The 16511-nt window shown below is 31.4% G+C and overlaps 1 protein-coding gene across 1 annotated transcript in view; it reads left to right on the top strand.

Moving 5' to 3' along the window:
• The window catches only part of LOC111697820 (semaphorin-1A), a 51664-nt gene that overhangs the window by 22993 nt on the left and 12160 nt on the right, over positions 1-16511 (top strand). The window contains exons 5-11 of the mRNA XM_023467950.1: positions 484-676; positions 987-1065; positions 1574-1684; positions 4544-4585; positions 5096-5226; positions 11069-11183; positions 14081-14534. Of these exons, the coding sequence (XP_023323718.1) occupies positions 484-676; positions 987-1065; positions 1574-1684; positions 4544-4585; positions 5096-5226; positions 11069-11183; positions 14081-14534 (1125 nt within the window). The remainder of the gene's footprint in view (positions 1-483; positions 677-986; positions 1066-1573; positions 1685-4543; positions 4586-5095; positions 5227-11068; positions 11184-14080; positions 14535-16511) is intronic.

The following is a 16511-nucleotide window of genomic DNA, read 5'->3' as shown; positions in this document are numbered from 1 at the left end:
TAACAGGCATTTTTAGTAGATGAATTCAGACAAAAAGAAAACTTTCAAAAATTCAGTAATATCTTTTGAAGTTTTATCAAGACTAGAAGTCTATCTTTACATATGTCTATCTTTCTATTATCTTTCTATCTATCTACTTTATATTTGTCTATCTATCTATTATCTATCTATCTACCCATCTATCACCCTACTTGACAATGTGTAAGAATGCCCCTATATATCACATTGTAACAGGTCTCCCTGTATCCCTTGTATACTTTGATGGATTTAAACTTCAACTATTCTTAGACACATAGACACATAGACACATAGACACATAGACACATAGACATTGCACATAGACACATAGATGCATTGGCACTGCATATAGACATATAGACACATAGACACTGCACATAGATTTAAGGATTAGAAAACAATATATTCAGGGGAGTAGTCAGTTTTTTTAGATTTAATTTTTATTTATCTACATTTTGCTTTCAGCTCCCAACTTTGTGTCGAGCTTGGAGGATGATGAATATGTTTACTTTTTCTTCCGAGAGGCAGCTGTAGAACTTATAAATTGCGGGAAAAATGTTCTGTCTCGCGTTGCTCGCGTCTGCAAATCCGACGAAGGAGGGTCTCATAAGTTTAAGAATCGTTGGACGACTTTTCTTAAAACTAGACTTAACTGCAGGTGAAAACGTTTATAATTTCTGAATTGTTTTTGATCAGTATTTCAAAACATTCTTCCATTAGCTATGGCATATCATTATTTTCAGTCAGATATATCTTAATGTTAATTTCTAATTTTAACATGCTAATAATTTATTATAGTTATTTTTACTATCATTATTATTATTATTATTATTATTATTATTATTATTATTATTATTATTATTATTATTATTATAATTATTATTATTGTTATTATTATTATTATTATTATTATTGTTACTATTTTTATTATTATTATATATTATTATTAACAATATTATTATTATCAGTGTTCCTGGTGACTATCCGTTCTATTTTGATGAGATTCAATCCACTTCAAGTTTCTATTCTACTCAGGACAATGATAAGGTGACCTTTGTGTACAATAGTTTTCATGTACGATATTTTCTTTGTACAATAGTTTTCATGTACGATATTTTCTTTGTACAATAGTTATAATGTGCGATATTTTCTTTGTACAATAGTTTTCAAGTACGATATTTTCTTTGTACAATAGTTTTCATGTACGATATATTCCTTGTACTGCTTAGGTTGTATATATGGTGTTTAATACCCCCCAGAACTCTATACTGTTTCGGTTGTATATATGGTGTTTACTACCCCAAGAACTCTATACTGTTTAGGTTGTATATATGGTGTTTACTACCCCCCAAAACTCTATATTGTTTAGGTTGTATATATGGTGTTTAATACCCCCCAGAACTCTATACTGTTTAGGTTGTAAATATGGTGTTTACTACCCCAAGAACTCTATACTGTTTAGGTTGTATATATGGTGTTTACTACCCCCAGAACTCTATACTGTTTAGGTTGTATACATGGTGTTTACTACCCCCCAGAACTCTATACTGTTTAGGTTGTATATATGGTGTTTACTACCCCCCAGAACTCTATACCTGGAAGTGCAGTGTGCAAGTTTACGGTCAGCGGCATAACTGACGCGTTCATGGGAGACTTCAAAGTACAGGTAGGACACAGTGTTCCAACAATTGCAAGTAGGGTTATTAGACATTTTTTCAAAAAATGAAAAATGAAAGGGGGTATAGGTTTACGGCGAAAAATAATAGCTTTTTTTGCTACTTGTGTCTTTTGCGTCTATAAGGAGAAAATTGTAAAAAACGACTCACACCAAAGAACGTAGCGTCCATACAAATTCGGAAAGTTACAACATTTAACTCAGATCGTAAAATAATTAATTTAATTACAAACAAATCATTCAGATATTACGAACAATACTCATCGATTATTTTTTGACGCATTCGTATATAGTTAATATTTTTGATTTTTTTTAAAAATAATATTCGCTGGCGCTGGATTTTCGAACATTCCTGGAAAATATTAAAATAAAACAGGAATAAATGTTTTCAAAAGTAATTATCAGATCAAAAAATATAAACAAATATTATGAATTATCAACTATATACCAATTCGTCGAAAAATAATCGATGACTATTGTTTGTAATATCTAAATCATTTGTTTGGAATTAAATTAATTTGTTTACGATCCGAGTTAAATGTTGCACCTTTCTGAATTTGTATTGACGCTACGTTCTTTGGTGTGAGTAGTTTTTAACAATTTTTATCAATTTAACAATAGAAGCAAAGAGAATAGAATATATATTAGAGAGGAATTTACTAGAAAAAAGTTTCAATACTGCAGGTGTACTTCACATATTTATGCTTTATAACCTTTTGGGCCCTGGAATATCATTTTATAGAAAATCTAAAATTACTGTTAAAAGAAAACCAAATTATGAAATATGCTGGTTTCACATAGACTCTATGCCTTTCACTTTACAAACGATGATTTTCCGTTATAGCTATAAATCAAATAAGGTTTTTTATTCACCTAATTCATTTTATAAAGTTTATTTAACAGCTTTAAAAAATTCGAAATTGAAATGAATAGTTTAGGGAACATACTGTATTAATGTACTTTGCTGCATATAATTTGTGAACATTTACATGATTTGTACACTTTGGACTCCCTTTCAGGCTGAAAGGGTCTGAAAAAATTCATACCGAGAGATTCTTTAAATTCCCCTCTAATATATATTCTATTCTCTATGAATAGAAGTAAGATTATTAAGTGATTATTTTTCCCGGTAAGCCTATACCCCCTTTCATTTTTCGCTAACACTCCCTTTAAGTCTGATTTGATTTGATTTGTTATTGGATATGGTAATGATTGATAAATGTACGGTCATTTTTATGAAGTATCGTTGTTAACAAGGGTTAATGAAATAGTATAAAATAAAATTTCATACATTTATAACCAGAATATAAATAATTTTTTCAGTTATTATCGACCCCCCCCGGCCCCCTACCCTCTAACCCCCCCCCTTGTTTCTGCCAAAAATGTTGAAACAATAATTGAAGGACTTCTCCCTAGCTCAATCTAGATAATGTCAGTTCAAAGAAAGCTAAAATTGCAGACACGATTTTCACCGAAAATTTGAACGACATAATTTAATTATTTACTGTTTAATTTAGCCCAGTTGTAATCCTTTTAGTTTTTAATAAAACGGTCTGTAGGAGTACTTTCAAGTAATAGGGGCATATGCCAAGTCCGATTCACAACGGAACCCTGGAAAACTCTAGCCCTCTAATAATGAGAAAGATATAATATAAATTTTCTGTTTAACTCATGCTTAATTCATATATTTCATACATACTTGATCAGATAAAGGGTTAAAGGGTACCAAATTGTGAATCTGACATGCCATTTTCTAAGCGGATGAGGGTGACTTTAGATTGACTGCCCAGCTTAAAGCCTTCATAAATACCTTTTTTACATTTTTTCACCTCTCCCCTCCCCCTCCCCAAATCCCTAACACCAGAATGCTTTTTGCTTTATTGTCTTTTTTTGTTGCCTTATTTTGCCTGCCTTGATACAAATTGCCTCGGGGGACGGCCTAGTTTGGTAAATGGTTTAATGCCTTAAATTGTTTGAATTTTATGGAATAAAACGATATCAGGGGCGTTTTAATCCAATCTAACGGATCGTAAATATTGAAAGAGCGTGTATGTATGGAGGGTAAAAAAACATACCTCGTAAATCACACTTTAAACCTAAATTTAATTTTATTAAAACATTAAGGTTTTAAGCTTCAGGCTTTTTAGTTTAATGTTAAAGAAACTTTAGGCTGCTTGAAAAAAATTGTCGTTTACTCAGTTAAAAAATATATTTGGATTGCATATTTAAATCAAATCTTGTCGTGTCATGTTTATTTCTAATAGTTAATGATTATAATACGATGAGAGTCATAAACTTTGCTTACAGTCCCTTTAAGGATTATTAAAGGGTAAGATTTCAGAGAACGGGAGGGGGGAAGGATTTTTGGATTAATCTTTACAGTGAGAATATAGTTTAATATAGAATGCATTTATCTGTGCATAAATTACAGGGTTGCATTCACTATATATATATATATTATATACGGTCAATTTCAAGAACTCATTTCCACTGTTCTAGATATTATAGGGCACTCAAAGGGGGTTTGCATTTGAACTCTAAAAGGAAGTAGAAGGGTTTTAGAGGGAGTTTGTTATTTTTTAAAAATAGGTTAAACAAATTATAGATTTTTTGAACTTAAAATGAGTGTTAATTGTTAACAAAATTATATTTTCTGTGCATTCAGGTACCATGTAAACCTTCGTAAGAGCAAAAGTAATAAAGATTTACAAAAATTTTCTCAGAAAACTGATTGTTTCCACTTCCGGTTCTATCCGGCAAGGGCAAGGAAGGGAATTTTCTTCTTGCTTTTGCCCAGTTCTTTTTTGTAGAAAATGTTTAAGATTTAGAATAATTCATTGTTTTATTTAGGAATCCACTAATTCTAACTGGCTTCCTCTTTCTAGCTCTCAGGTAAACATATTGATTGGGTTGACCGTTACATGTTTATTTTTCAGCTGTTGACCTCATGACTACGGTTTATTGATAATGTTTGACCTGATAACTTGAAGAATCATATTTTTCAAAAAACTTATGTTAACCATAAAACTTTTTAATTTATGTTTCTTATTTTAATGACTCATATTGACTTTATAGTTTATGGTCTCTTGTTTTTTGTTTTCTTTGAAATTTTATTAAAATTTTAAAAATCTGCCAATTTTCTAAAAATTTCTGTCTATAAAAATGTATAGCAATTTTTTGTGCTTCTATTCTTATTATTCTTATTAGGGGGGACCCCTAATCATTCACAATATTTAACTAGAAATATTCAACTCGCTCTCAATAGCTATTAATTTTTTTCAAATACAAAATAGGATTCATTTGTAAGAACGCCCATTTGTGTCGGCTGAAAAGTATGGCATGTGCGTCCTGTACATGGCATACCAAAGGTTATGGGTAGGACGCTTATGTACAAATATTTAGGTTCCGTCCCCCCGCCCTGGATCTTGTACAAATTCTAGTCAACTTCCAGAATCGAATCTTCATTTTATCAAGAACCATTGTCTCATGGATAAAGCAGTCCCTAGCAACCCATCACATCCAATATTTATGAGGTGAGTGGAAAGAAACCATTTTTTAAACTCTATATCTTTGCAACTTGATGCTGCACGTAAAACTAGCTACATCTAAGTATTTAAATATTGTATAAAAATATTTTCATGTCATATTTCGATATCTAATTTCAAATCAGTCGAAAATGAAGTAAAAGACTTTATATAACCAAATATAGAACTAAATGGCAAAACAAAAAATTATAAAATATCTAATACAAAAATTTACATTTAAGTAAGACGCACTAGACTTTTAACCAGTGCTTCTAGTTTACCGTGGCTGGAAAACTCAGACGTATTATTAAAAAATAATCTATTAAAGACAACCCTAATTTTCTCTTGTATATTTTTTATTAAAGTAATTTCAAATGTAAACGCATATTGCATATCTGACAAAAATATTGACATTCAAGGTATCAGCCCACTGTGAAAATCTAGCAAGTGTTTAAACCATTGTGCAGCAATTCTAAAACATGTGCCAAGGCATGCCTCTTAACGTTTTTCTTACATTTAAGGGGACTGTAGACGAAATTTCAAGCGACCCGTACAGTTTTAGAGGGAAATGGCATTTTACATCATCTTTTAAAAGTTTTGTCTTATAAATAAATTTGATATTAATGTTTATAATTTTGAAAACTTATTTTATCAATTAAGCTTTCTCTGCAAAAGTGATAAGATAAATATTGTACAGGTAAAGTTGTTAATCGGACTCGCCTCCTTCCAAAATGGCGGGTGACTTGAAGTTACGACTGCATTCCCTTTAAATACAGAAAACTAAAAATTATTCTGTTTAATCAATTACCAAAATGCATTCTATGGCATGAGCTCCTTCAGTTATTTTTTCAAAATTTTTTTCCCCGAAAGATACAATCTGATTTATGGGAAAAATTGCAATAATTTGTTCAATTAAATGTTGAAAGAACGCATTTTTACTCACTAATCAGTAATAATGTATCATGCAGGCATCCCACAGGAATGAAAAAGCAGATTTAAAAATCAACTTTGTAGATTTTAACGTATTTTCGCGGATTTCTCTTGTCAATGTTTCCCGCATTTTGGTTCTTCATCTGCTGACAGGATTACAGAACGCTCACATCATATAATAGAACATCTCAGTTTTCAACAGTTTACACGATTAACCAAGACGAGCATAAAGGTTAAAAGCGCGCATAAATTACAACGCGCATTCGACTCAGATATGCATAGATGGTTTAATTAAGTTGAGACAGGGAAGAAAAATCTTGAAAGTAGGAATATTATTGAGACTAGCGAAGTGAGTTTGTAAGTTAGTTAAGACCAAGGCGTTGCGACACTTTGAGATGACCCAGTCTAAAAATGAAATGCAATGTGGATGAATGTGATATATATCATTGAATGGACTGAAGGGTGTGGTTTAGTGTGGGATATATTAAAGGAGAATAACACCATGCTTGAAATATATACTTTGCACACAAATATACCATAATATAGTTAGAACAATGGGCGGAAACACTGGGGGAGGGAGGTGGGGGGGAGATAGGGGGCATAAGGAAAAGTTAGATGGGGAGTCAATTGCATGGGGAAGGGGGGGGGGTATGAAATTATGAAATTAATAATAAATCCGCCAGCATTTTCCAATAATCCAAAGTGTGGAATATCTAAAATGTACAAATTGTCTTCAAATAGGAAGTATTTAATCAATTATGTGAAAAATGATCGAAAAGATGGCATTGACCATGGGGTGGCAGACATCATAATGTTATCTGATAAATTGATGAATAGATGATCAGTGCACTTTGGAGCACGGAATGACGTTGCGGATTTTCTGTAGAAAATGGCTCCTTAATAACTGACAAAAACGCTTTTATTTTCTTACTTAAGCTGTCATTTAAACTATCATTTTACTTTCTATACACTCTCCCTCTTAAACGAATGTCTGCATTTTAGAAATATTTTTAATAAAATTTCTCTTTCATAACACTGACTGATTTGATTAATTTTCTTTTTTATTTGTGTTTCTATTGTGCAATATTGCGTTAAATTAAATTATAATTTATTGTTTTCTTGTTCTCCCGTTTTACGCCTGCTGCACTGCTTAAAAATCATCTAGTTTTTTTTGGATAAAAACTGAAGAATTATAAAAAATACCCTTTATACAAATTACCTCTTCTTTTTAAATTCTATTTATCTATTCCCCGTTCCTACAAATACAATTCCCCCTACTCCTTTCACCCCCCCCCCCTATTTAAATGTCTAGCCATGAACCTGCACACTCTTTGGTGGGCACTATACAAATTCTACAAATTATATGAAATCATGAACATTTAACAAATAGGAGGGAAATTTCGTTCTACCTTAGACAACCTCCTTTTCCATCGTTCTTACAGGGACATTCGTAGTTTTTAAACCTTTGTATTAGTAAGAGCAAATAAAAGATAGATATCAACATTTATCATCATTTATCAAGAATAGGATTGTATTACGTTGTCTTTACTGCATTAACCCACAAGCAACTTCATAGAGAAATCACAATTGAAAATGTGTCAATTTTTAAACTAAGAAAACAAGTATAATTTAAGAAAGCAAAAATGACGATTAAAGAGTTGAGAATCTGTTTAGTTAAAGGACCACTTGAAATTACGTCTAAAGTCCCTTTAAGAATGATTTAACCTTCCCATCACAATCAATAAAGGTTTAATCATTCTAAAGTTCAAATACTCATTGAATGGAATCAAGTGAAACGATTTTATGTAACGATAAAAACGTTGATTAATTTACGAATACAAATCATAGTTTTGATTTGTTTTGATATGTAATCATCAAAATAAATTCAAGGGACTGTTAAGCGTAATTTCAAGTGACCCTCTATACAAAGATGGCACCCTTAACTTAACATCTTCATCTGATCAATAATGTGGAAGAAATTGTCGTTTTTCTAGGTACAAAAGTGTTGAATTCCAATTATTCCTTTAAGATTTCCTGTCTGTAGAAATGCGCAAGCCACTTTTGTAGAAAACTCCCAATTGAAAATAATTATTTTTCAAACTTATAAACATTAATATATAATTTATACTTGATCAGACAACATTTTGAAGGGTACAGTTGTTAATTGGACATTGTCATTTTTCATACTGGTTCAGTTAAAATTACGCTTACAGTCCGTTTAACCTAATTTTAAAATTAAAAACTGAAAAGCCTTCCAAGAGTTAAAAAAAATCCTCTAAATTTACTTCCCACCCCCATTATTATTTTTACTACTTCATGCAGAGCTGAAAATGCATTTAGCTCGCCGCGGTTTTGATATCTGCAAAAGAGCAAAAGTTTTAGCAAAATGTAAATGAAATTTTGCGTAATTGCGGGTCAACGCAAGTGCCTGAATATCACGGTTTGCAAAAAAGGCATGACAAGCTATTTTCTCATTTTATAGGGTAATGTACACGCAAGGGGTGAGGTCTGATAGATGCATTAGATCTGAAATATCGTGCAAGCAATCATTTTTCAACATCTAGTCGATTGCATTTTAATCCAAGCCGGGCAAAATTGTAAACTTTATTGTTTTAACAAAATATTTACGATGTGTACTTTATATAATACAGGGTGTCCCTCATCAAATTCGATCGTCTATTGCTCTAAATAGAGATTTAATTGGGATTAATCAGAAAACTTAAAAAGAATGAATTATTTAGAAATAATGCATTAGACTAATAAAACAATTTTCGTGCGTAAAATACAAGGTTTTCGAGTATTATATATGTGCGTATTTTGACGTTAAAGCTTAATTGTGAATAATCCAATATGATATGGGACGCTCTGTATATTTCAGCTATAAAAAATCTAATTTTTTAACAAGGCCTTTTAACTTCTTCTGTTCATAATGTCTAACTTGCTGAAAGAATTGATAATTTTGTTCTAAATTATAAACAGTTGGTTAAATATGTGAAAAATATGTAAGATATTCCTAATATTTTGCTCATAATTTCCAATAAAACGATGGTATTTTTCAAAATGCTTTTGGTGCTTTAATAAGAAACAAAATAATTCTTCTTAAAATTATTTTATTTTCTGAACCAAAAATATCAGATACAGTATTAACCAGAAAAGCACTAACTAATTGTGTTTGATTTAGTTACAAAGAAAATAATTTAACTTACTTATTATATTACTTATTTAGTGAATTGGGCTTTTTAACACCGCACAATTGTTGTGTCTCCTGTTCAATGCACTAATTAAAGCCATAAATTGAGTCTAAAAGTCGTCTTCTTATTCACAAGTTTTCTGGTTATCACTGTGGAAAAAAGAATGATTAAATTTTTACAAAAGCCCCCCCCCCCTCCCTTCTCCCCCTCTTCTGGAGATAATTACCATTATCACAGATGGCATTTGTTAGCAATTGATAGTAAAAAGATCGTCCTTGATGCCAATTGGATGTCTCACTCTCTCATCCAATCAAAGCAAAGATTCTATTGACTCGATCTTGCAGGGACTGTAGACGTAGAATATAAGTTCCTTGCATTACGAGGAGATCGCCATATTCATGTTGACAAAAAAACAAAAGTTTCCTGGAAATAAGAGCAATATTCTTGATTCTATAGTTCCAGCAAAATATTATATTCTTTGGATTCTTGATGAAGGCTGTTCTTTATTTGATTCTTGATTTTTGATTGATTCGATATAGTATATCCATTCATATTCTTAGATTTAGATATTTTGTTGTTGTTTGGTCATGAGTTAAAATTGCAATCTAACAAATCTTGTGAAGTTTGTCAGTTTTTTGTGTTTCGTTGAATCCGTCATTTATCTTGTTTTAGAGTAGACAGGTCTGCAAACATTGGAAGATGGAGTAGAGGGGGGGGGAGGGGGTTGTTTGGACGCCACATTCCATCCGTCCAATGCAAGGGGCTGAGCAATGCGTATTTTTGAGAAAAAATAATCAACCAGTAACAAATTTTAACAACATTTTATATTTTTTTTTCATAAAAACTATTTTCTCAATCTTTTAAAATTTTGCTTTAAATGTGAACGCCCCTGATCAGATAGGGGCAGCTACAATAGGGTATAATAGTTATTCCACTATCACTAGACTTAATAGAAATAAGGTTTTTGATAGACACACAGAGAGACACCCATACAGACGATTAGACAGACAGATAATCATACAGACGATTAGACATACAGAGAGACAAGTATACAGCCGATTAGACAGACAGAGAGACAAGTATACAGACGATTGGACAGACAGAGAGACAAGTATACAGACGATAAGACAGACAGCCAAGTATACAGACGATTAGACAGACTGAGACAAGTATACATACAATTAGAGAGACAGACAAGTATACAGACGATTAGACAGATAAACAATCAAACAGACACCCAGACAGACAAGTATACAGAAGATTAGACACCCAGACAGACAAGTATACAGACGATTAGACAGACAGACAAGTATACAGACGATTAGACAGACAAATAAGTATACAGACGATTAGAAAGACAGAGAGACAAGTATACAGACGATTATTCAGACAGAGAGACAATCACACAGACACACGGAAACCAATACAAGTATACAGACGATTAGACACCCAGACAATCATACAGACGATTGGACAGACAGACAAGTATACAAGACAAGTATACAGATGAGCAAAAAATATGAAGAAACCCTTTTTTCTTAAAATTGATAATTTCCAATTATGATTTCTTTTTAGAAATTATAAAAAGGAATTAAACTTTAATACGCTAAAGGTGCGTCTTAAATCCAGCATGGACTCTAAAATAGAGGTTCACTTAAATTACTACAAAAATCTTTTATTAATGAAAAAAAAATAGTTTAGAATTGTATAAATAAAAATGTTTTATTTAGGTCTGGAGTACGAGAAAGGTTTACCAATATAGCCGTAGATAGGGAGGTCAGAGCCCTCAATGGGGAGGTCTTTGACGTCCTCTATTTGGGCACAGATAACGGAAAAGTTTTTCAGGTAAAATGATGTATACAGGGTGTCCCAAAAACATGAGATATAGTAATAATAACGAATTTTTTATCGTATATGATTGACACGATTATCTACAGGGTTATACTCACAACTCACAAGTCACAAAGAATAAGACTGTAAAGACGACTTGAAACTATTCAAATATGACGATTTCAAGTTTAAATAGCTGATTTTATGATTTTACAAAGAAATAAAGAATTGTTTATAGTTGAAGGAATCATGAATATAAGGAAACCAACAATGTACATTCCGTACAGTCGTCTCTGAAGTCTCATCCTTTGTGGTTACTGGGTAACCCTGTATCAGAACTCAAATTAAAACCAACAGACTAACAACGAAACCGGAATTTCCTAGTTAGATCTGTTTTGGTTTTATTGTATACAGTGTGTCCCTAAAAAAGGTTGGAATCATTTGACGACTTTTACTATATTTTTTTGGTTCCGCGTAACCTTTATTCTTGAATACAATAATAGTAGTATCCCAGTTACAACTTATTACATAATCTTCATATATTTTCATCCTGTGGCAATAATTTTGGCAAGAAAAATAGCCCAAATTTGAAATATCAAATGCTTCCACCCTCATGTTGCAAATATTTGAGTTATTATAGTAGATTTGATTCTATATAACTATTTATTTTCATCAAATCTTAAAAACCTTAATGGAATATTTTAGTATTTTAAATCCTAACTACTTCTATTTCTTAACAACGAACAAGTATATAAAAAATGATTCACTTTAAATAAAGTAAAACAAGATTTATTTGGGTAAAATGGAATAAAATCAGATAGTATTATAATTAATGTTTTAATTTTCTTATCGTAAATTTTATCTAATTGATTAACGAGGTATATCTGGTTGCTCTCTATATAATATATACAGGGTGAGTAAGAACGCCAGGATTTACTCACTGAATTTGTTTTTGCGAGGCACATGTTTTAGGTTAAAAAAATATAAAAATATAGTGAACGAAATGCATGCATGCATGAAATTCGCGAAATTTTATAAAAAAAATCTGTTGATAAATGAAATAGTTACATAGAACAACAATTCCGCAAAAAGTTATTAATGTAAATTTTCACCAAATCTTACTAAATAAAACATCGTAAATGTTTTTACTAATTATAAATCTTCCACATAAAGCAATACATTCCAAAAATTGTTATTGTTTTAAAGATTCTATTTTGCAGAACTGTAAGATTTGACAAGATTTGGTGTACGTATTAATTTTGGCTTTTTTGTTAGCATTCCTTTATTTATTAATACATTTTATAAAACTTTGGGATATAAAAAAATTCTGATAGATTTATTGATATTTCAAAAAGAAGTTTCGCATTTTTGTTCTATTGTACCCAAACAACATTTATGCAGTGCATTTTAATATTTTTTAACCTAAGAAAAGAACACAGCAGCAACAAAATTTATTTGTTAAAACGTACAATGCTATTCTTGTTTACTCACCTTGTTCAATGTACAAAGTATGTGTATGAAATAACAAAGTTCGACACAATTTTTAAATTTGTTCACAACATTATTTATTCTCTTTCTTTGTATTTTTGTTGCTGTTAATCTTTTTATAAACTTACTCTATTTTTTTTGTTTTATTGTGATCTGAAAATATTGTTCTTAGTTTTGTTGTGGATCTTTTTCTTAACATTGTTTTAAAAAAAATTGGCTTAGATCTTGATCCCTTTGATTTTTGTATGGCCTTGGTTCATCGTCCATGTTCTTTATTATTTCAATTCTTTTATTTTATAATTACTTTTATCTTGCATGCTTATTCTTTTTTACTATGTTCTTGTAAGCATTGAGCGATAATAAAGTTATTTTTAATATGATTCAAGATACCTGAGTCGAATTTGAATGAGCTACTCTCATAATTAATTCAGAGATTAATTATTCAATAAAACCTTAATAGTTTTGCATTTTATGCTAATGTTTAATTATCATCAGTTTTATCTTCTGTACCCGTTTATCAAGGTACTAAATATCAAAATGAATGTTCTTCCTGTTTTACTTAAGTTTAAAGGAATTGTTCACGTTTAATATCATAAAAATCATAATATAAGATTTTTTAAAACTTTAGATCACAAAAGCCAGTCTTACCACTTAAAGATATTCAATACTCACTTTCTTCAATGCGCATTTAGAACACGGTTTTGTAGTTTTACGAATTTTTTCGAAATTGAACAGACAAACATAGATAGATAGATATATATTTCGACTAACATTATAATAAATACATTTTACATTTTATAATTTTTTTACTAAACAATTATTAGCCAGGGCTACAGCCTAACCATTTCTGGTTGTTTTGATTGGCTGGCCCTCCAAAGTTTTATAGATACATTTTATTTTTTAAAATTAACAAATAACGAATACATTACACAATTCACAAAGTAATTTTTAAAAAAAGGAAAAAAAGAAGGATGGGTGAATAGCAATATATGAATATCTATATATACACATATTATAAAGTAGTAATCTCTATTTGTTTGTTTTCTGTTTGTACGATCATAACTCATCAACCTTTTCACCGATTTGCCACAAATTTTGATTGGGAACACGGTTGAACCACAGGAATGGTCTTGCAAGGGTAAAAATTAAAAGTTTAGTGGGTAAACTTTGTAGAGAAAGTTCAGCTTTCAGTTTCAAAGCTGGATTCGCAAGCTAGTTTATAGTATGTATGTTTCTATATATGGAGCTTCATAGCTTGATATGGCAAAGTTGATCAAATTCATGTTCCTAATCCCAAAAGTTGAAATTGGGTTATTTTAAGCATTTTAGTAACGATGAAAAATCAGACAAACTACCACTACGGCATTTAAATTCGAAATAGCATTTTCTTGGTTTTTACAGTTTTAATAAATTGTTGGATTCAGGTTGCCACGAATCCGCAAAACCCTGGACCTGAAACCTCCAGGATTCTTGAATCTCTCCAGTTGTTTCCTGAAAACACTCCAATCCGAAACCTCCAGATTATCCGACCCAGCCTGGAGACAGGACAGGACGGTTTGCCTAAACTAGTTGTTGTATCTGATGATGAAGTCAAATCCGTCCCTCTGGAGCTATGTGATGAATCTGTGAGCTCCAATCTACACGAGGGATGTACACGCTGTCTAGCTATGAGGAGTCCGTACTGTGGATGGGACCTGGAGCTGGGATCCTGTGTTCCTCTCACTACCCGGAGTAGGTTGAATGGAATTCTTCAGGATATTTATCTTGGAGTTCATCCGTCCTGCCCTCCTCCTCCTCCTCCACCCACCCCCTCAACAACAACAACTACAACAACAACAACCACAACTACAACTACAGCTACCACTACAACAACCACAGGTAATAAGCTATTTAATTTTTTAACCAAGGAATGGTATTGCTACTTGCCCCAAAACCTAGAATTCTATAGTTTGAAATTTATTTTGTTAGAAAATTTGAGTTTAAGCCAAATAATCAGTTCTTTTGCATGGTTTTCAGGGGAAAATAGATACGAAAAAGGTTTTCATTTCTCTAAAAATACTTAAAACATGTTTTGTACCCAGTCCATTGATGAGTAGAAACCTGTTTAAGATTTATGTTTGCATGCTGAACACTCATAAACAAAAGACTTTTATTCTTGCATTCATTCATTCAACATCCATGCAATATTAATTCATTAAAATTAAAACTTGTAAATGGTTTTACTGTTATCGCAAAAAATGGCTAAATGTGCATCAACTTATTGATAATGATGACATAACTTATTGTGACTGTAACCACCTTTCAAGTGACCCTCAGTTTATGGAGTGGCATTTCTGATTTACAACAGTTAAGCATATTCTAGCAAAACATTGTATATTTTCAATTGTAAGATTTAAACGGGTTACGCTACAGAGACAATGAAGGAAACTGTGAGAATTCAGAACGTTTTAATTTAATATAGGCACACGACGGTATCTTTCTCATTGTTTCTCAGATAGTGGTTTAATGGGTACCTTTGTGAATCACAGAGGTTGAAATTATGTCCGTTGGAGCGTTTATTTTATGATACATTTTAACTCTTGATGCAAAAATAACGATGCATAAACCCTGAACTTTTCCTCATTAATCTTATGATACATTAATGTCATGATACATTATCTTAGTTAATGTCATGATACATATTCTTATCAAGCTGTGTCAATTAGTAATGTAAAGATACAAGATTTGGCGCAAAAAAAACCCTAAATAATGTATTTTTTAAATTAGTTTTTTTTGCATAATTGGATTCATTCAGTGTTATCAGTTTAATCTCATCTGTTGCAGCTTCTGCATTCATTGAAAGATGCATCTTAGCATTCATCTAATAGATTTTTTTCAACACCCACCCCTGCAAAAAACGCATTTTTTTCATTCATAATTCTTTAAATTTATTCTTTTCTTCAGCTTCAAATATTGAATTCCGTTTTTGATTCTTTTATTTATAAATCGGTGACTCTATCAGTTTATTCATCCACTGTCCGAATTTCATGAATTTGAGTCGCGGCTTAAATCTACCAAAAACCAGTTTCAATTGAGCGCTGGCTTAAATCTTGAAAAATTGAATACAATTTTAAGTGGAACCAGCCGGCCGTATTTGAGCCGCGGCTTAAATGTTTGGTTTAGCCTCCGCTAAACCAAACATTTATCTGTCTGTCTTTATATTCTTGGCCATAAACATAATTTAAACCAAGAAAACTATGTTCACGTCAAAAGTTGTAAATTGCACCAGCCCTGTCTTTGCTGAATATTCAAGAACATTTTTCTGAATTGAAAACTGCAACATGTCAGAATCAATTTAGCAAAGCTAGCGAACCATTTCAAATTCGTGAAGAACCATTCATAATTCATTTACAGTTTAGATTTTCAATACAAAGAAATTGAGTCTTTGCCACAAACTTTGATTTTCTAATTCCTATGTTTGTAAAACCCTTAGACCTTAGATAGTTCAAACTATGAACTCGTTTAGATTAAAAAATCAAAATTCGAAATGTCAAAGGTTCACACGATCAGGTTAAAAAAATATATGGTTAAGACAATTTGACTCAATTAATTTTTTTAATATAAAGGAAATGATTATTAGCCTCAATCTCTTATGGTACAATCCCTATATCTTTGCAACCTTATGTATTAAATGTCTACAATATCCTAATAAAGGGATTGCTGTCAATTTTTCAAGGAACCCTCAACTCAAAAGGTCGATTCACAACGGTTCCCTTTAAACCTTTCTCAAATTACCAATGATAAATTCGTTTTTCCATCTTGAAAATATTAATTCTATCAAGTTCCTTCCTTGTTTCAGCTGCATACATCTAAAAA

Source organism: Eurytemora carolleeae, unplaced genomic scaffold, assembly GCF_000591075.1.
Source record: "Eurytemora carolleeae unplaced genomic scaffold, Eaff_2.0 scaffold89, whole genome shotgun sequence".
Lineage (NCBI taxonomy): Eukaryota > Metazoa > Arthropoda > Copepoda > Calanoida > Temoridae > Eurytemora > Eurytemora carolleeae.
Note: the sequence above shows the minus strand (reverse complement) of the source record. Positions and strands in the feature narration are given on the sequence as shown.